Source organism: Cygnus atratus, chromosome 1, assembly GCF_013377495.2.
Source record: "Cygnus atratus isolate AKBS03 ecotype Queensland, Australia chromosome 1, CAtr_DNAZoo_HiC_assembly, whole genome shotgun sequence".
NCBI classification, from domain to species: domain Eukaryota; kingdom Metazoa; phylum Chordata; class Aves; order Anseriformes; family Anatidae; genus Cygnus; species Cygnus atratus.
This window is the reverse complement of record NC_066362.1, coordinates 15798618-15820774: the sequence shown is the minus strand read 5'-3', so window position 1 is coordinate 15820774 and position 22157 is coordinate 15798618. Positions and strand designations below refer to the sequence as shown.

At 40.9% G+C, this 22157-nt stretch overlaps 1 protein-coding gene across 1 annotated transcript in view; it reads right to left on the bottom strand.

The window, feature by feature from the left end:
- ABCD2 (ATP binding cassette subfamily D member 2) overlaps positions 1-22157 on the bottom strand; it is a 47451-nt gene that overhangs the window by 15882 nt on the left and 9412 nt on the right. Inside the window, exons 5-6 of the mRNA XM_035549275.2 lie at positions 19273-19367; positions 17770-17915 (exon numbers count right to left, since the gene is read on the bottom strand). Of these exons, the coding sequence (XP_035405168.1) occupies positions 17770-17915; positions 19273-19367 (241 nt within the window). The remainder of the gene's footprint in view (positions 1-17769; positions 17916-19272; positions 19368-22157) is intronic.

The window sequence follows — 22157 nt, the reverse complement described above, 5'->3', positions numbered from 1 at the left end:
TTTTTTTTTTTAGTTTTAGTTATTTCCTAATTAGTGAGGAAAAGAAATACACAAATGCCAACAATAAGTGTGAAGATAGCCCCATCTACTTCAAGTGATCCAAATCCAGCTTCAGTCTGCAAAGGCCAGGCCTGTTAGCACGAAATGTGAAGGCCCCATGTTGGTAATTCCCGTTTTGACCTGCCCCATCCAGTCACAAACACGGTCAGTGACTGTGGCACCATGTTGGACCACATCACCATGTATCAACCAGCGAGTGGACTAGATAGGCTTTGTGAGGACTCACTACAAGTCCTGGAGCTGATTTGACTGAAGCAGTTGAGATGCTTTTGGCCAAAATTTGGGCTAGCCTAGGGAACTCTAATGCCTCCTGACAAAACGTTGGTTTATGTACTCTGATGGATCATTTTAGCAATCAGGCCAAGGATTGCTGGCCCCGGCAGCAAGATGGGGTGGCACAGCAGAAGATTGCCCTTGCAGCTTCTATCAGCCACCAGAGCACTGAAAAGCAGCAGGCTGGAAATCATGGCCCAGTGGACTGGAGGAAGACCGCTCTGCAATGAGCTGTACAGGCAGCTCCGTCAGTCCTGAAGGAAAGGGCTCATATGTCCACAGTCCTGGGAAGTCACCTGAGCTCCATGTACAGATAGGAACTAGCTTGTACAGTGGTTAGCCAGAGCACATAAAGAGTCTGAGACACAGGTATCCGACCATCTCTTTTCCTGGTGTGTTCCAAGGATTTCTTGTGAAGGACATCCTGTTTTGAAAGCTAGAAACAGCCCAGCTTCCAAGGAATGATCTGTAGGATTTTGAGTTAAGAGGGGAAGGTCAGAACTGAAGAACAGTCAGGCTTAAGACCTCGTCCTGCTTTTGGTACCAGGAGTTAAACTAACTCCCTCTAGGTGCATCTGCCAAAATACCACTCGTCTTACTAATGCTGTGGTGCCAGGGGATGACGACACAGAGGAGGAGACTGGGCCAGCAATGAGGAGTCTTTCAGGCAGCTTGCTCTTGCCACAGAGAACGGAGATGGTTGTTTGTGCTGCAGACACAGTCTGTACCCACCTGTAGTCATGCTGCTTCCACCACCAGCTGGCTGATGGTGGGAAGAGCAGGGAATCTGAACTGCTCACAAACATCTGGTCATGTCCCTGCTGCGGGCAGGCTGGAGCAAAACCAGAACCACAAGTCAGATACAAGCTCTGGTGCTCCTCTTTGCTCTGTCTGTTCTGCTTCGTGCTTATTGGGCTGCTGTACGAACACCAACACCAAGAACAGTGAACCATTCCTATTAATGGAGACATTGCAAGACCTTAACTATAAACATTATGTAATTTCATGAAGTAACGATACGACACTTTTCCACAGTGTTCTCAAGAACAGAAAAGTCTTTACTTATTGCATAGAATTACAGAATCATTATTGTATGTAGAAATATGCATATGTAGAAATCACTTCATTTGCTCCAGACTGCTGCCATCTCTGGGACAGAAGACAGCAACTCCACCTCGGCTCAGAAAAGTTTAGATGAAGGATGTACAAAAGGTTTTATAATTTACATGAAGCTGCTGGTGAGAGCAAGGAGGACAGAGTTACCTGTCATATAATTTGTCTGGGGATTAACACCTTACCCTGGCGAAGTATGATCCTGTAATGACTAGCAGCTGAGATTTAACCCACAGCACAAGCAGGAAGGCAGCGCTCAGAAGCACCACACTAGGACGCTCGCTCCCATGCTGTTTATTGAGTCACCAGCACCGCTTCCTGGTACAACTGGATTTTCCTTGTGGCCTCCCATCTAAACGCACCAGTACTACCAAGATCACTTCTCCCCACCTAGTCTGTAAAACCGAAAGAAAAGCCCAGCCTGCAGTGGAATAGCGAAATCCATCAATTACTAACTAAGAGAGGAAAAATGGTTTGTGGCTATGGGTCTGTCCCTGGAAGTGGGAGAGCAAGTTCTGCTTCCCCCATCTCAGAGGGAGCCACTCACATCCCTGAGGGCACGCTTCACCTTGCTTGGCATCTAGTTCAGGGCTCCGACTCTTGACAACAAAGAGAGGCAGCTCTGTGGTTGATTTATCCCATTTATTTTAGGGTGGGGATGAATCTCATCCTGGGGTTGTCTTTCTCCCTCAGCGGGGAGACAGTGCCCAGACAACTAGCTTAGGTAACTAACTTCTGAGGGTCTAGTTAGATGAGGTTCATCTCATACCAAACCTGATTTCCCTACCCGTAACTTGAAGACAATAACCTCCTTACCTACCCATGGATGCCACAAAGACAAACACGCTAAAGCCTGTTAAAAGTCAGATGTTATTATAATTGAGTTTACATGTGTTTGATAGCTACACATTAGGTAGCATGAAGTACGAGAAACTGGATACAGAAGGAGTGAAGTCTTGTCTTTGCTGGTAAGCTTCTTGTTAAAATATTGTTTTCATTAAATTTTTAGCAGTTCAAACAACAAAGCCAGTCTTTTTGTCCTGAAGTTCTCCTCCAGTTTAATCATTGTTCATAATTGATTTCTTACGGAGTCTTCCCTTTCAGACAGTGTCTGGGTATCCATCTCAAAAGAAAGCATTCTTTAGACTCCAAAAGGAACTTCTGTGCTGTGTGGGGTCATGTCTTTGACAGTAATAGCTCTGCAGTTGCTATCCTTCTTTGCTCTCTGACAAGAGAACTGGTTTTGAGAGAGGATTTCAGCCCAGTAATTCTTTTTTAGAACTTTGGTGTCAAAAGTTCACAAAGCTGAGAAACTGTACTGATTTTTTCCTGGTTTTCTGGAATTTCAAGGTATTTATTGGAAGAGGCAATTCTAGATCCTACAAACGGACCTTCTTCAGCCAGTTTGATGGTTTTATTGCATCAAAAGTACCAGTTTGGTGCACTTCAATTCCTAGTAACGAGCTGTCATTCCCAAGGTTTAGGAACTCTCCCTTGGAGCACAGGCTTGAGAGAAAGATAATACCAACACATACTGCAATCTGAAGCCTGTGGTGGGGACGATTCCCCAGTGCCCCCCTCTTAACACATGACATTGTGTACGACACTGGCAAAATACTAGAGAAATCTCCTAGGGAGGATGGGGAGGTGGAATGAAACAGATTGGAGTACACAGCAGGCACTTGTCTTTCCAAACAGAGGACTAACACGTAGGAGATGTTAAGCAACACCAATTCAAAGGAAGGGTAGATTAACACTGCACATTGTAAACAGGCAGTACTAATATCTATTAATTCACTGATGTCTTGGAAGAGCAGGCAGCTTCACTCTTTTGGGTATCAAGTTAAGGAAGATGTCTTGCTTTGATGCCATTTTTTTTTTCCAAAATCAGAACAAGCCATATCCACATGAAACATTTACAAATACTTCCTGAATGTATTCAGAAGTATTGTGGTCTTCTACACAATCTAAACTGTACTGACAAAACTGCTAACCTGTTCTGACATCTATAATACTTCAAAGAATTATAGTAACTAATCAATATACACTTTGAAAGTCTATAAAGCAATCCGAATGGGTCAGAGACTTAGTTATAAGCACCCTGAAATAAATAAGGGACTGAAAATACATCTCAATTAAGTGGCTGGCGTTGGAAGTTAAGGGATTAGTCCAATGTAAGTGCCCAAGGAACTGCTTCCAGGTACAGTCTGATGATCTTATCTTCCTTGGCATAGACTGTGATTAACATTTTCTCCATGGAAGGTGAAGTCTAAAAACATGAGGCTTGTGATTCTGGAACCCATCTCCATGCCACTGAATGAAGATCTAACCTGCCATTTTTGCCAAGTATGTTTGCAGTTATTACTGCATTGTTATTCTCACAGATTGGCAAAGTTATGTGGAAAAAGCTTTATCCTCTAGAAAACAATGTGTAATACAACTATAAATTCTTGGCTGACCTACCTTTTAAGTTTGTGTCTCTGTGTGACAAGGTCCCTCCTTAACATACCCAAGGAAGAGAGAGAAAGGGAAACACTACTCCTGAGATTCTCCATTTCAGCTTGGATTTTCCAAGCAGATTGGGATGGTTTCAGAGTGCAGAGTGACAGCTTTGACATCCAAAGTAAAACATATTCCAAATGTAGGCATACCTATTCAAGAAGATTACACTGAAGCCCAAGCTCCAGCCATGGAGACGTCTTCCTAGGAAACCTGAAAGATCACAGTGAGCCTGTGTTTGCACTGAAGGATCTTCGACACAGAAAGGTAAGGGCATAGTTCACACCTACAGATATGTCCAAATGAGCTCTAAATCCCCAGAAGGTCCACTACAGCAGGGACAGTGAAAGAAACAGCTTTAAGTCCAACACAAACCACAGTGGCTACTAGAGATGCAAGATGAGGGGGTGTATATCAAGCTAACAGTCAATAAACCTCTTCCAAGAACTGGGTTCAGGCTAAGTTCTCAGTTTAGTTTGCAGGGAATCATTTTCCCATTTTTCTAGGCTAGCATCCCGGCTAAAGAGGAGTCAAAGAGAGGGCACCTTCTCATCTTCCCAATGAAGCAAGGAGATTGCTTCTAAGAGGCAGCAATCACGTGTCCAAAGAGAAAATTATTGGAAAGAGCCTAATTATATACTATAATGGTCAGAGGCCACAACTGGAAAGAGGGAGACTTTAGTACCAATCCCCATGAGAATCATCATCTATGTTGTTCCTTTTGTGTTCAGTGCTCTTTAATATAAAATGCAGTAACTGTCCTACTCCTTCAGTAGCACTGTAAAAGCATATTAAAGGGGGTTCTAACCTTATTTAGGTGCCTGCTCTCAGGAGAGGGCTCGTTATAGATAAAGGGGTTTAATGTTTAGCTCTCAGCTCGGCACCTGAATGTCCTAAGAGGCAGGAGTTCATACGTTCATCTTCAGAGATTCCTATGGTTTAACTCTAGGTGGCTCTCTGCATCTACCACACAGGTTTCCTGGATAATCCTCCTGAAGCCCTAAATCTCTGACTGCCCAGGGAATCCACCTGTATTTAAAACTTCCCTTCACCTTTCTGGTGCCAAGATCCTAATTTTTAGGTGCTGTAATACCTCAGCTGGAATCACCTTAGCAGAACTCCAGCTCTTGCCATGCTCCTGGTATAAGTTAATGGTAAAAACTCCACACTTTCAAGGGCAGCAAAGCTTGATCAGTGGTGATGCTCAAGAAATTCCAAGTTCCACTAAGTAAAGTGATCCAGGTTCTTTGATGACATTAATGAAATAAGCAGCAAAGAGGCAATGACAGCATCACCACTACTACTTTGAGAAATGAATGTTTTACAGTTGTGTTGTATCCACTACTTTCTCTCACGCAGAAGGTGGTATCACTAAAGAGTTAAAATAGAGAGAATAAATAATATAGTATTTACCAAACATTCAAAAAGGAACAGCCTCAGTTTATTGCACTGTGTCTAGTTTAAGGGATTTTAGGGCCAGCTAAAGTTTCAGCAACCCTTCCAAAGACATAAATAATTGATCTCTCTGCAATATACTCTGCACTGAACTTTCCTCTCCACTCACACAGAACTAACGTGAACATCCTCTAAATATTTCAAATAGATCAGTTACCAGAGTGGAATGTAACCAGCCTATAGCCATTAACATATTTTATGGAAAATGAAGTGCTCCGAATTAAAGACTGAATTTTCAACGCAATTAGGATCAAAAAAATGACACTAGTCACTTTGTGGATTTCTCTGCAAAGAAGCCACGTATATGTCTTCAAGAAAATTATCTGGGAGAAAATAAACAGAAAGATAAAGGAAGCCTCTAACTTAAAGCATTATTCATGCTCAGGTATCATCCCATCTGATAATTTACTTATTCACCTTAGACCACTTACAATATAACTAGAACTGATCAGATGACATAAAAGTTTATGGTGAACAATTCACGAATTTATCTTCCTGTTCAGTTTACTTGTTTCTTCTGATAGTCAGAACAGACAGAACACAAGAACACGTGTATAATTAAAAACAAAGCCCTGACAATTTGTACAAAATACAAGCAGATATGCAGTCTGAGATAATTGTACCTCCTGCAATAAATCAAATCAACCAGCCTGAGAAAGGAAGGAAAAAAATCCCCTTTCCTTAAACACTCCACTTTAGCAGGCCTAGTCTTTTCATACCTTTGGCAGTCCTGATGATAAAAGGATCAACCGGCTGCACGATCAGGAAGATCAATAAACTGAAGAAAGAACATTAAGCTCTGGACAAGAGCCTGGCCTGCCAGTCCCACCAGGTATACCCTACCTAAGGGATGTTTCTGACCTTTACCACAGCAGCGTAGCACAGTGAGCAAGGCAGTTTCCCTCTTTTACAAAGATCCCAGACTATTCAGGGTTTCGCAGACCACCAGTGACACTTTACTTCAGGGAGAAGAGCAAGTGTAGACACTGAGGCAGCAATAGGAGAGGCTGCTTTTGCTCTGGGTTTCTACAATCCTTAGTTGCCCATGACTTTGCTCTCTAATCCTCTGTGCAACACTTTGCTTTACACAGGGCAGAAAGTGACAGCACATTAACACAGAGACACACTATGTGGACATACAGAAAGTTCAAAACCCATTATAGCCATTTTATAGCATTTTATAGGTACCTCAAGTAGCCACATGGGAGCTGTAGCAATATTTAGCAGAAACTAAAATCGATAGGGCATAATTAATGCAAAACTATAGGCAGATGAACAAGCCTGGAAAAGCCTTCCCTGCTTGGGAAGACGTGCTCCCATCTATGCTAGGCTAGTGAACGCATCTGAACTGCAGAAGGAAACCCACCTGCTACATCCTCCCACGAGGCCACGATATAAAGCCTCGAGAACAAAGAACTGCAAATCCAGTGTTCTGAAGACTGCTCAGCATTATTTGCAGAAAAGACTCATCTCGCCTAAAAGTTACTCATCCAAGTCTCAGTTAGTCATCCTAGGCTCTCCTCGCGGTCAGTGGAGCCCTATAACGAACTGGTACCTCCAGTAGGTCTTGTGTGTCCCAGATGCTTGTCCTAAGACAAGCAGATGCAGCAGACTGAACCAGAGGACTGTTGTGCATTGAGGAGTCAGTGACAGCTGACGTGGGCGAGCACCATCTTGGGCTGTGCTGCAGATATAACTTGGCCTTCAGGCCCGTGCTGCACTGCACTTATCACTTGGCCCCAGCACAAACTTTGCTGGCTAATCATAAAAAAGGAGCCTGGAGGCAGCTCCTACTTGGCACCGGCAACTACGCCACCTGCGTGTCCTTGTCTTTATCTTGAAGCATAGCAGCACGTTATCATGCCAACCTCCCTTTGCTTGACAGTAGAAATGATAAATGGAATTGCTTACTTTTAAGAAAGTCCTATCAGAACTCCAGAGACTATAATGCCAACGAACCTTAGCAGGGATGGGATCAGGGCCGTATGTGACTAGAGGTCCATCTGATGCTGCAGAACTCTGGGCTCCAAGCATCCAGAAGGACATGGTGGTCACTGAGATGATGAGGAAATTGGAGCTTCTCACGTATGGGAAAAGCTGAGAGAGCTGGGACTGGTCAGCCTAGAGAAGAGAAGGCTTGCACATGTTATCAATATCCATAAATACCTGAAGGGAAGGTGTAAAGAAGACAGAGCCAGGCTCTTTTCAGTGGTGCCCAGTGACAGAACATGAGGCCATGGGCACAAACTGAACACAGGAGGTGCTGCCTGAACACCAGGAGCACTTCTGTGCTGTGCGGGTGACCAAGCACTGACACAGGCTGCCCAGAGAGGTGGTGGAGTCTCCTCCTCAGAGATATTGAAAAGCCAGCTGGACGTGGTCCTGGGCAACCTGATGGCCCTGCTTGAGCAGGGGTGCGGATGAGATGACCTCAGGAGGTCCATTCCAACCTCAACCATTCTGTGCTTCCGTGATTATCTATGCTATCAACTTATTCATTCTCATCTCCAATAAAAGGAATTTTAATTAATGCTTAACAGAGTTTGAATGCCTTTCATACTGGGATCAACAACCAACACCTTCAGCGGCGCACTGCAATAGTGAATCATCCTTTGGAGGCAGTCATTATAAAGCTCACACAAGCACGTCTAACTTTTTGCCTAAGTGAACTTAGACAAGTTCTACCTTCGGTGTATGAGTTAACCGCTCTTTGTTTTAACTTGTTGGGGTGGGGGGGTTGAACACTTGTACACAAAAACAGTTCATGCTCTTCCCTCTGGCAAGTGGGTAGTCCCTAGTGAAGTCCGCATTGTTTCCAAGAGAATGTAGAACAGAATCACCATGCTGCATAAAACTTGTATTCACCTCAGAAACCATGGTGAACTGAGGAGGGATAAAAACGTGACATCCTCAGCCTGCAAGCAGGCAAACACAGGACCAGACCCCTAAGATCGGTGTCTGAACGAGCAGATCACAGAGAGGCTAGGAGAGGGCTGAAGGTCCAGTTCACACTGAAACTGGGACAGAGTTGTGAAGCCCAGGCAAAAGAGCCTACAGTGCATGGGAAGGAGTGCCACCTTCTCCTCAAGAGAGAGGTGCTGGCTATGTCAACTATGTGGACACTTAAGAGCACAGGGCTCTGTAATGAGAGTTTTTGATTGAGTGCTGAAGTAACAAGGAGAGGACAGGCCTTCTTCCTAGTGGAGAGGATACAGTTGTTAGCAGGGCTTTCAGCTGTCCCCCACCCCAAAGGTCAGCATCTTTTCGTATCAAGCTTTTTATATTAAGAAAGGTTGGGTAGATCATTTTGCCCCGTGCTTCCCAGTTGCATGCTGCCAAGTCGCCTCTCATAATTTGATAGCATCAGGCATTTGAAGCATGCTTTGTGATATTCCTAGGTAAAATATTATTGAAATACTAAACATTTTTCATTCTGTTCATCTATCAAAGATCCCTTATTGAACAGCTGCAATGTAGGGCATTAAGCTGGAGGGAACTGGCCAAGCTGGACACAGTAATGGCACTTCTCTGCAGGAACTAGTCAGTTTAAATGCAACCACCAGATTACTTCCTAACATACAAGTTCATCCCTACCACTCCTAAGTTACACAGCGAGCTCGGGTAACCTGTAATTTGTAATTTTGTATCCTAGCAAAATGAACCTAGCGCAGGTTGCTTTGTTGGATAGAGCCTATATATATCAGCCACGTACTTAGTTGTTATAACCTGTTTTGTGACTTCATATTTATAAAATGTTTGTCATGCTTAACGTGACAATGTTCTTAAAAAAAAAATTGAAGCCTAATTTTCCCAGCTTTTAAATGAAGTTCTGTAAACAGTCCAGCAGATAGATGGATGCCTGGTAAGTGTTACAAGCAACATGTAATTACTGGTGCTGGATGTCAACTTCTGATATTCCAAATCCTATCAAAAGAAGGAGGTAGAGGCTGGAGGTATTGCAAGCTCATGCTGGAAAGAACATGGTGTCCAAAATACACTCTGAAAAACAGAGCAGGTGATTGCCAGAGATACTTTTGGAAATATTCCTGCAAATAGGTGTACACACAGACAAAAATTTAGCTCTGTAACATTGAGGAAGACACTTCAAAAGAAAGTAAATGGAGGAAGTTCTGCAGATTAGTGACACTCACTCTTGTGCAGGAGCCAAAATAAGATTTATGTGCTTAATACTGAAGCAAGACTCAAAATAGGAGGGATGTTGCTTTGACTACAAGAATGGATTTCACCTTTAGGTTGCATACACGTCATGGTATTTAATCAGCCTTTCAGCTGACAGCACTTTACATTAAACCTTTGTGTACCTGTCACTTAGGAGAAATGCAATGAGTCACTGAATGGATCTTAATCCTCTGAATGTTTGATTTCTTTCACGGATTACAAATAAAAGGAACTTGGCTTGCACTCAGATTCAAGTGATCACATTGTGCATTGAGTGAGCCACCTCCATGAGTCTGGAGAAGGAAGCCTCTGCGCCCAACTATACAAAAGGTGGCAGTAATAGAACCCGCTTCAACTGAAGACCACCAGTAGATAAGAGATGATACTGAAATTTCTGTAAAAGAACAAGTCTGGACTTCCCTGCTGATTCAAACCTGCCTTCATTTGCACAAAGCGTGGTGCTGGCTTCTGTGCTGCAGACAACTGCCCACTAGGAAATGGGCTGGTCCCCATATGGAATAGAAGTTGAGTACAGATCAACACATCTTGATTCCTCACCCACGTTTAGTCCTTTTGGAACCTCCCAGAGGCACAGCTTGCCCCAGACAACGCCCCCATCTGAAGGAACTGAGGCAGCAAAACCCCAGAGCATGCTGAAGTCCTTCACAAACATCAGTTTAGCTGTGGCCTCTAAGACAGATGTTGGATTTATGCAAATACATTTTAAATCTAAACTGTAAACCCCAATGCAACAAGCTGACTAAAGCCTTCAGTCTGGGATTTCTACCACTCTTTGCCTAATAAAAGAAAAGGCTCGTAAGCTGTGCTTTAATTAGCTAACTCTGTGTCTGGCCAGTAAGGAAGGCACCTTGCGTGGCTTGAGAGGGAGTAGCAGTTAATCCCTAAAGCCATTTTCCACCTCTGACTATTAGCATAGGTGAGTCTTGTTCACAGTGTGCTATGAAGAGGTACTGTCATTACTGATATCCCTGCAGTCAGTCAGAATAGAGCAAACTAAAAACCTTCAAGCTTTACAGCTGTGAGTGAGCCTTCAGTGGAAACAGAGAGGTCTCCTAGTGATCCTGCCAGGCAAAGCTTCAGCTAACCTCCAGGCAGCGAGGCAAGAACTTTTCTGTTCTACATGAGGTAAGAAAGGACTCCCTCCAACCAGCATGGAGAAGCACAAGCATTTCTACCTGAGTCACAGCAAGATGAAGTAGGAGAAGCTTTGCCCTGGCTGAGGGGATAGTCAAAGGGTCCTCACAGATGCCAGGCCACTCATTCTAATGAAGAGCAGAATAGTGTGTTAACCTGCCTTCACTTGCTTCATCTTAAAAAAAAGAAAAAAGAGAAAAACAAAGTAGTAGCTAATACCTTAGAATAAAGCTGTATCAAAATTATCACGCATAACTGAGGTATATTATCATATGTTTTATGTTAACACCATCTATCACAGGCATTTTTCTCATCTGTCAGATAAGTGGTGAACTTTGGAAATACGCATATTTAAAAGCAGTGCCATGAACTTGATAACAATAAGTATCACAGAGATGAAGTATGCAAAGGAGCAGATATCTATACAGCATGATTTGAAATGATGGCAAAGTACTGAAGCAGCAAGTCAACGTGGTGGTACAACATCACCAAAACGCTGATAGGCAATGAAAACTGCTAGTGTGGTGTTGGCACCTGCAGTCAGAGTACAGCGTAACTCCGACCAACCTCCACCAAAGGGATCATAAAGACACAGCTGTGTGAGCTGACAAGAGACATCAGGATGTGTAAAATATAAAACTTAGCATTGAGACATCTGAGCTTATCTAAATGAGTTGAGGCAACAGGACTTGCACAGGCATATTAGTGCAGCCCTTCACTTGGACTTCTCTTATCAACAGCCCACACACTAACGAGAAAGTAGTCTAATGCAGAACTACACGCATACACTACATATGCATATACTTTCATATGTAACATAGGGCACCTGGAAGTGAGCACAGCAATTTTGCAAGATGACATTGTTTAGGTAGTCAACAATTGTCTAGAACACAACCACATTCTAATGGCGGTGGCCTCTACTAACTACCAGAATTACATTGTAATTTGCAAGGTTTCACGTGCTTATAATGTAAAAATTACTCTTAATTTATCACTTTTTTATTTATGTCACTCAGAACTGAAATACTCGTTTGGTCTCACCCATATGATGAATATGCTTGGACTAATTGAGGCAAATCACCTCAGACATTTGGATTACTCAACAGAGCTGAGGAGAGAAAATGTATCTTAGTAGCTGATGCAGTTTTGTTTAGTAGTTGAGGATATTTTTAGAATAGAGAAGGAAAAACACCAGACAGGAAAAGACTTGCGGAGGATCGCATGATAAAACATCAGAAATAGAGCAGACATATGCAAAAACAAGCAGCTTAGGAGGGGCACAGAAACATTTAGTCCGTTACATTCCATACTGCCCTGGCAAGAAGACAGCAAGATACAGGTATATAAATCATAAGTGATATAGAACAAACAACATCTGACACTAGTACATCTTTGGTTGCCTCTGCTTTAGCATCTGACAAGCCTGGTATCGAAGGAAAGCAATATTAGAGCTCTACTAGAATGAGCAACAGAAAGAGAACACAGACCTAGAAGCACAGAGTCATCATAGAATCATAGATCATTGAGGTTGGGAAAGACCTTCAGGATCACCAAGTCCAACCATTGACCTGACCTACTGAGTCCCATCACTAAACCATGTCCTTTGGTGCCATGAACCATGTTCTTTCGTGCTACAATGTCACTGTCGTGGTGACTGCTGAGAAAGTGACCAGGGTTGTGTTTTCTATCAGAACGCCACATGGAATTAGAGGGAAGCTATGCCTGCCGCTGGAGAAACACAACTCTCAAAAAATGCCCAAATTACAGTAGAAATAAGATGGAGGGAGAAACCAGTGAAAACGGGCATGGAGAATGGAGTGCAGTGGATTAAGAACTACTTTGTTCTATGAATACAAATCAGTGAATCAATCCTCAACAAAGACAGAGAAAAATACTGATGGATGTTTTAGGCATGTGCTGAGAAGACTGGGGAGTCAGGGTAAAAGGTTAGGGAACCAACAGGGACTGCATGATATATTCCTCAATGCAAATAAGACACATACAGCAGAAAACAATGAATAATTTATATCAATATTCCAATGGTGATTACAGCTTCACTGCAGCTTCGCAGTGGAGAGACACTGAATATTCCTGTGGCGTTGTCAAGGTAACCTGCAAGTATGTAGGTGTAAAATTCTGCTGGCGTTTATATCAAAAGGAGAACTAACAAAACGAGAACCAACGCATGCAGAATCTGTGTTTCCTTACAACTGAGGAAGCTGAGACTTTTAGTTAGAGAGCATCCATCAGAAGTGTGACTGATAAAGGCCAAATTCTACAGGCCTTGGCCCTGTGTAAGGGGAAAAAACACATCTAATATGACTTCAGAGAGGTAAAATCAAAAGAAGCAGAATAATGATGCTAGGCACTCTAAAGAGATAAAGAAAAAAGGGGACTCTTAAGGCTCTGTTTTAAAGCCTACGTAATGCTAAGTAAACCTAACTACAAAGTGTTGGCACTGGTGATAAAATTAGGAGTATACAATGACATAATTCACTCTTTAATAAATCATACTTTTGTGTGTAGCCTTTGAACTCAGCAAAGACATGGTTTCCCACGCATTTTTGCAATACTACAAACACTGTGATGTTTTGAGCAGAAATGAGAAAATAATCTTTTCAGTGACCTCCTATTTACTGGGGAGTATTTTGTTACTTAGCTGTCATTGTATTCTCCACCAATCCCCATGTGCAGATGAGGTTAGTGCATACGACTTGAAGAGGCCAAGAAGGCTGACACAGAATTACGTTCAGCCACAGGCACACTGGAAGAAGCTCTTACCAGGCTCAGCTGTAACGATATTGATTCACGGACAGCCATCTCCCACGTCCTTGCAACAGAGACACATACACAATTATACATGCTGTCCTAATTCACTGCTCTAATAGACATCCATCAACCTGAAAGCCTTTTGCTATGTCCCAGTTTCATTTACCCATCAAATTAAAGTGTGAGGTAGATGATACCTCACCAGGTGATACTGTCTTACCACCTCCCAAATCCTCTTAATCTGGAACCCAAATTTTCTCTAAAGTAACACTGCAATATATAGATGATGAAACGGAGGCAGGGCACCATCTTTTCCAGTCTGCAGTTTTAGAATTATTTCTAAACAAGCAAACAGAAAGTTTTGACCAAGCAGCAATTTGTATAGGGTTAATAAGCAAAATGGCTGCACCAGGGTGAACTTCCATAATAAGCTGCTTTAATTTCAGGACTTCAGAATGATTTAGTAACCACTGGAGAAATTCTACATGTATTTTAGAGCCAGGGACAGACAAAAAAAAAAAAAAAAAAAAAAAAACCTAAATGCGTAATTTATTTAGGCCACAAATAAATGAGCTGTTAAAAAACACTCTGAAGTGGAATAAAGGCAGCAAAAATTGCCAGGACCACATAAAGCGATCCACATCTGCTCCTGAAATGTAGAAACCTCAGTTTAAAACTGAATCTCCTTCAAGTCATTCTTGGTGTCTCTGCTTTGTGCAGTGGTCTCCAGCAGCTGTTTCAGACTTGTGTACCACCTTGAAGAATGGTACTCCTTCCCTCCCTCTGACCTCGAGCACAATCCGGGTCCGTAATTCCCAGATGTTTCAACAAACTCCACCTGTTTGGAAAGAGGGTGGATCCAGACCCTGCCCTTCTTCCTTAGCTGCTCAAACCTTTCATCAGACATTCATCTAAGGCTCTCAAAGCCCAGCAAGCAAATACATTGAGCAAAAAGAAGCAGCTCAGAATCCTCAGAGTCATCCTAACAAATCTGATGGCTGTCCTCTGCCAACCCCTTCGTTGCCCTCAGTCACACTGACCCACAAATCCCTCCAAGACTAAGTCTCACAGTCCCTTTCGAAATACAAGGCCCTTAAAAGTGACAGGCCATGCTTCTGAGCCTACTGAACCCACACCTTGACAGCTGAACTCTCCATCAAATGAGGCTTCAAAATATTCTGCCACAACATGGAGCACTCTTGTCAAAAGAGCCCTCTCTGTCACTCACTGTTGCCCTTTGAGAAGGGAATACTCCAAAAAAAATCTTCCAGGAGTGCAGAGCTCATGCAGAGCCAAGGCATGGCAATGGCACTCGTATCCCAGAGACTACCCAGCAGCAGCAGGACCTCCGCACTGCACCCTTTCTCCTGGAGGATGGTATTAGGATGGACTGCATTGGCTTGACACCCTCAGGGTCCACTGTTAGGGTGATATGCCAGTATCTACACGGCTTCAGTCACGGAGGGCTGCACAGATGCTGGCTGAATCTTGGTTTCTGACTTAGAGGTCTGCAAATGAACAGGTGTGCTGGAGCCAATTCCTCCAGCGCCCCAAAGTTAGAGGAAACAGCTAAGAATGAACCACGTTTATGGAAACCAAAACCCAGCAGATGGGATTCAATCCCCTCCACCAGCACCACGGCAAATCTGCCCAAACACCGTGAGAGTCTACTGATTCTCCGAGAGTAAAGCGGACATCAGTGGGAAGGGCTGGAGGCCTCAGATGTTGCTCTGGGAAGGGGCTAGGATCACACAGAGAACAGAAGTGGTTGAAATTCAAGATTTCCTGCAACAAAAAAACCTTCAGAATAGTTTCCGTTCCACCTATGAAAAATAATGATTTTAGGAACACCTCACACAACAGGAATTCTGAAATACTGTTCTGAAAAACTTAATAGAGCATGTTGCTCCAACTACCTGAACGAAGCCCTCAAGCTGCTCGGAAACTGACAAGTCAGTGTTCAGTCTGTCCCACAATGGTGATGCTAGTGAACGTTGCCCTTCCCATCTCTTTATTTCTGATTTGACTACAGAGTAGAAGCTGGTCAGTTCACTTAAACCAAAATGTCCACTATCGGTCACTATCTGCAATCTTTTTTTTTAGCGTGTGCGACAAACATAGGACCAGACTTCTAGAAGAGCTGAGCATTCACAAATCCAGCTGGAATTATCAGATCTTAATAAAAAATGTGTTACAGAAGTGTTGAATAATCTCAAAAATAAAAGCCTTATACGTTTCAAACTGACCATCCAACATTAACAGACGGTTCAATAATATGGAATTTGATTTCTGCATGCATTCGTCAGTCAGGAATAAAACTGGGATTATAACTCTTTCCCTGATCCCATACAGATGTTGTAAGATAAAGCCTTTGAGATTTGTGGATAGGAAAGACAATATGAAAAACAAGCATTCTGTATGAAGTTCAGAGTTTGATGAACTGAAATAGAACAAAAAAAGAAAAACTGAATAAGGACTTACTAAGTAACTAAGGCAGTGTCTCCAAAACTAGTTTTACTTACTAATATATTGATACTTCTGTTTTCAGAATCTACATCATATTAAGGAAAAATACTGTTTTCCACAAACATTCAATCATCTAAAAATTACTGCTAATTATTACATAGAGCTGCTTCACACTACGCATTTTGAAGGTAACAGAATAAAAAAGATCATGTCCCAAATGCCTTATAACTATTAATTGAAGAGAATAAAAATAAGCAATCCTATTTTGTAAGCACCTTATAGACACTAATGTACTTAATTAATCTGTTAGTTTTATATACCATCTTATTTATATCTCCCTTACAACTGCAAGCTCAGAATGGCAGATACCCAGTAATTATCAACTTAAAACATGCAAGTAACTTTCTCAGACAAACATATGATGAAATATGCCATGCAGTATCTTTCTACACACATTTTACTTCTTGTTAACCATGATTTACATACGCCACTGTAACTCAAAGAAGGAGACATCTGTGCAGGTATAAACCTGAGAGAAAAAATAAGAATTAAACTGCAAAACACTTAACAACTTGCCATAAACCCAGAATGTCGTGGTTCTTGCAAAGGTGTTAATGAAAGGCTGTATTCCATGAAGACACAGATGTAGAAATCTACGGCTTTAAAGCTAACATGAGGGGAGCCATAAAATAATGGTACTGAAGCAGGAACCTCACATACTTCACCTTCCAACTCCATATCTCTATTTTATAATCAAGTCCTCTCGATTTTCTGCTAGGAAGACTGTGTGTAGGTAGGTAAAAATATACGTATAATTTACTTTTGTTGTCTAACTTACAAATCATATTTCTTTTCTAGGCAGTAGCACTCAAATAACGTAATGCTTTCCAGGAGAGTCTAGAACATTATGTGATGTACTACGATTTCAAAATTTTCTCTGTGTAGAACTTTTATGACAGGGGCTGACAGTAAATTATACATAAATTTGAAAAAGTTATAGATAAATTGTCTGCGTTACCTTCAACTGAAGCAAAGAAAATCTATTCATCAGTTAATGTTTTCCATTCAGCTTAATAACTTGTACCTTTTAAACAAGACTACAAACTGTGCCATGAATACTTCTTTTGCCCATGGGAAGAAATGAACTACAGAAAGCAATCAAAGATTCTCAGTGTTTGATTTTGCTTTCACAAAACAACCTAGTTAGAAGTCTCTGAGGAGATATTCAAGATCAACTGCATTAAATTATGTTCCTAGAGTCCAATAGCACATCAGAGCACAAACAAAGCATAAAAAAGCCGTTTCCCTTTAGTGGAATGAACCCACATTATGAAAAGGGCAATTTGCTGTTAATATTGGATTGGATTCTTGTCTTGCAGTGTAAAAGCTGAAGAGCTGAAGTTTTTACCATTATTTTGAACAATTCAAAATATGGGAACCAAAACTCTCTCACTTGGTTTAATCTTTGGTTTTAAAATGAAATCAGAATTACGACCTATTAAGTCTATTTCAAATTTGTTTCAGATTCTAGTCAGTTCCCTTGATCCCAATCATAAAAGACTCTTTAGCCATCAAGGAAGCGTAGTGTCCATCACATTTGAGCTACCCCTTGTCAATGACTAAAGATTTGAATAACCAACAAAAAGCAATCTCTTCTTTTAGCTCTCTCAGTACAGCTGAGGTGGTGCTCACCACCTTGTAACTGGGTTCTAGATATCACAGATGGAAAATAAGAGAAGCAGGGTCAAAATTTATGTAACCAGAAAAAAAAAAGGGTATCACCTTGAGCAAAACACATACCTTTGTGGTATATAAAACATGTGCTGCGGAGGCGGTTTGTAGAGAACTCCTTCATACACAGGCCACAAACCACTTAGAATTCTGAAAAGCGAACTCTTTCCACAGCCATTAGGACCAGTGATTAAAAGATTCATGCCCTCCTCGACCTACAATAATAACGAAAACGAAAATATGTTACTGTGCAGTAGGTATGACACAAGGTGCTCTAAGAACCCTAGAGGGAGGTATGCAAGCATTTATATCAAATTATCAACCCTTTTCATTAACCACCTGCACATTTTTTTATGCAAACATTCTGGAAACAGTGGAATTAGATATAATAATGAAAATAACTTCTATAATGTCCGAGTGTTTCCATATGGTATGCTAATTATATCAAAAGATCAATACATCACAGTCAGAATCAATTATTCTAATGCGGATCAGGTCCGAAGTTATTGATGGCATACAGAGCAGTACTATGCCCAACAGTAATAATAATTTAAGCTATGTGAGCCAGATCAAATGATTTGGAAAAATTACTTCATGTTGTCCTTTCCTACTTAATTACCAGTGTTATTTTGGGTGCAATACACTTGGTTTTATTCATTTAAATATTAACGTGTACATAGGAGTATATATATATGCATAATCACAATGTCAATGTTTTATATAAATATACTGACTGTTACATTATACTTTTTGTTGGTTTTGTCTGCTGAGGCAAATAAATAAAACTGTTTCCTTGGCTGTAAAGTTGTAATTTTACAAATCTGAAATTCCTACACTGGAGCCATAGGAAGCCTTGCTATAAGTAGGACCCTGTCCTTCTAGCTGCTAATGCCTGTACTGCATAGAGGTGACAAGAGGAACACTTTGCTTTAGCTAAATTAAAGGACCTGCTGGAATTATTCAAGTTAGTGTTCCGGTAATTTCAACTATTTTTAAAATAGTAACATCTGCACTGGTACATCAGGATATGCATGGGAGTAATTCAGTAAAAGTCAACAATTAAAATCGCAAGCATGTACCAAGTGGTATCTGTAAAAGCTTTTTAAAAACAATCCAAGTTTTTACTGAATAAAGACTCCACTTTTACCGAGTAAAGGCTTGTGAATTATACTGTCAACTATTAGTACTGCTCTTTGTGATCATCAGCTAAAGCTAACTACATGCTAAGTTTTTTCACTGTTGCTGTGAACTCAGACCTTAAAAGGAGCCCATGTGAGTAAAGCATCCCAATTTCACCGAGATTAAGTAAAATGGATGCAGACTCTCATATATGTCCTTGAAAATCCCAGGTCTCCTTTTTCAGATGGAAACAGCACCAGAAATCCTCTCTTCTCTTTCTTTGAGCAGGATAAACTACACATGTCTGCCTCTGTCGAGCTACTATGCCTACCTTTCTGGACTTCCCCTTTTATCCATATGCTCCTCCAAGTACTTAACATAAGGTACATGAATTCTGTGTTGTTTATGTTAATGGGATGGCAACAATCAGAAGATTCTTGCATATCATCTTACTTTGAAGTTTAGTCTGGAAACCACCACATCGCCATTCGGAGTAATAATTGGAACATTTTCACAAATAATTCCATGTTCAACATCAATAACTTTTCCTAGAAAAAAAAAAAAGGAAAGAAAACACCAACATTTAATTTTTTGGAAACCTCCCATTAAGCAGTATCTTGCAGCCTTTGTGCACACCTGAGAAGTATAAATTGGTGAGTTTCAACTTGAATAAAAAATCTGGGTAATATATCTTAGGTGGTCAGAAAGACACAGTCAGCATTAGCCAAAAGTGTGTAATGGATCCAAAATTTCATTATAAATATAATGCACAATATGCATTAGAAATATATAATGCACTACAAAGACACATTTATTCACATCCTACCTGTATTTGTTGTATTTTGTTTTAAATAGGTGGTAGTTATCAATCAGTAAAAAAGCTCAAGGATAGCCTTGGACACAGGCAGTCTAGTCCACCTTCTGTTGGAGATTTCATTGGAAAATGGAATCTCCTTTTGCTACCCGCTCTGAAACTGTAAGCCCAGTTCAGCCTCCCCCAGCAACAAGAGCAAAGGATAAAATATTTAATGGCTTGCTTCCATCTCTTTTTGAAGCCACAGACAGTGTAAAAGTCTCTGAGAAGTATTTGTGGAAACCTCTATAATATTATTTCACTCCAATAGCTATATTTACTATCTGGGTTAGTGGCAAATTTAAATATACGATGCCCATCAGACATTTGGATGTATATAACACATGGACTTGGAAACAAATTCTTCTGGGAATAATTAAAAAAGAAATCACCTCTACCTTCTTGGTTGCCTGCAGATGGATTTGTCTAACAAAACCCAACAGCTGGGTTCCAAGACAAGTACCAGAAATTATCTTTATGCACAAGATGCAAAGAAAAATGAATCCCCCTCTGTATTAGAAGGCTGCACATTTTAAAACTTAGACTAATCTGAATAAAGAAAAATGGAATTAAAGAAAAGTTGAGTTTATTATAAAGGGATCTGGTAGTATTTCCTTCAGGTAACGTGAAGTTTTACATTTTCCTTTAAGAGGCTCTTTGTTCAAGTTCTTCAAACTTTGTCAAACCATAACAAACTGGGCAAAAATTTGTGTGTCATGTATCAGCCCAAGTGTTCTTTTTTTTTCTAAAGTAAGTTCTATTTGAAACAGTTCTGCGGTGTTCAACATGAAATTATGGAAAACAAAAGTGTTTTGCTGTTGAAAAAAAAAATTGCAGCTTTATCATAGCAGGCTCTACTGCCTTCAGACTCCTCAAAGGCACCTGGTATGCAACTGAGAGATAAACCACACCACCGATTTTGATAGATTTGGCCAAGACATACTTTTGTAGAAGAGGGCCATACCAGTCACTCCACATGCATACATCCACTGGAGTTACAACTCATCTGCCTATATGAAGGGTAATTTTCTGTGGAGACAATCTCAAGCAAATTCTGCAAAATTCACGCATATTTTTGAAGCACTTGGGTACAGGAGAGAAATTGTAAATAAAAAAAAAGCTGTGATACAAAATAGTAAGCCAAGTAAATATTAAGAAAACTTAATTCTCATTTCCCAACTTCAGAGTGTTTGACTGCAGGCTTAGCATGCCTTTAAAGCTTGTTGGACATAATCAGAAATACAATTTGCCAGTACTTCTGCAAGATGTACACAATTATATTTCAACTTCAAAATTCTGAATTGTTATATACGCAACATATATAGCGATATTACTGTCTGTTAAAATATTCTAATGTTTTTCCTATTTTCACGCTGGTCATATTGATAATAGTGAACGCAAGGCACACAGCACAAGCATTATTTAGGGACATAAGTTTACTTTGGATGATTTAAAAAGAGTACGTGTTGAAAAAGCCTTTGGAGAAGCTGAATATTACGTTTTTTCTTTTCTAACAATGGAGACATACACGTTGTGAGCACGTGTTCTTTTATCCTCATATAAATCCACTCTGCAGGGATTTCTGAAGTATCAAGACTGAAAGACAGGAGGAAAACCAGTATACAATGGAACCTGTCATAAAAATAATATGGAACCTGTGGCCTAGATTCATCTGGCCTAAATTCCGTCTAAGTCCTTGTGTCCTAATGTTTTGTATTGGCTAGCTGCCTCTGAAAGCCTGCAAGCACTCGGTAGCAAACACTAGTCACCGCAACTTAGGAGGAATTCAAGCCAGAAGAAATGTGCCTCAGTGGAGGAATCAAACCTCAGGAAAAGGCTGTAGAAAAAGGAGCAGCGTATTACTGTACTAAACCAACAGGGAACACAAACAGCATTCTGTTACACCAAACATATTTGTTTTTAAAACGCGTACTTATCTAAAATAGCCTCAAAACGACTTTGTTGTTCCAAATGAACTAAAACCCTTTTTTCTATAAGATGTCATTTCTTTTAGTGCCGGCCAAATATTGCCAAGATTTACAAGATTAAGACATCAGCTGTTTCCACAGCTATCTATTCTGCTGCATCAGACTGTTTGTTTTGAAGAACCTTCTCAGAGGACCGTTGAGAAATTTGTGCTGAAGGGCAATGCTGTTGAAATTGTAAAAAAAGTATTTCATAGAGAGCATTCTGGTGCCTTCAACTCAACTGATATTTTGGTTTTCAGAGGCCAGAAGGTGGGAAGCAGGCCTTCCAACACTAAAGAAGAGATGGGGAGCAGAAGGGGGCTGTTGGGAAAATTAGGAAAAGTTGCAAAATCTGTATGATGTACCTCAGAGAAAAAAGGAGAGAGATGGTACGTAAGAAAGAGATGTACACAAAAAATGCTTCACGGAGGGTGCAGATAGAAAAACAGTGGCACCAAAAGGATACAGGACAGAGAAAGGAAGAACTGTAAGGAGGAAGTGCATATTGATCAGATCAT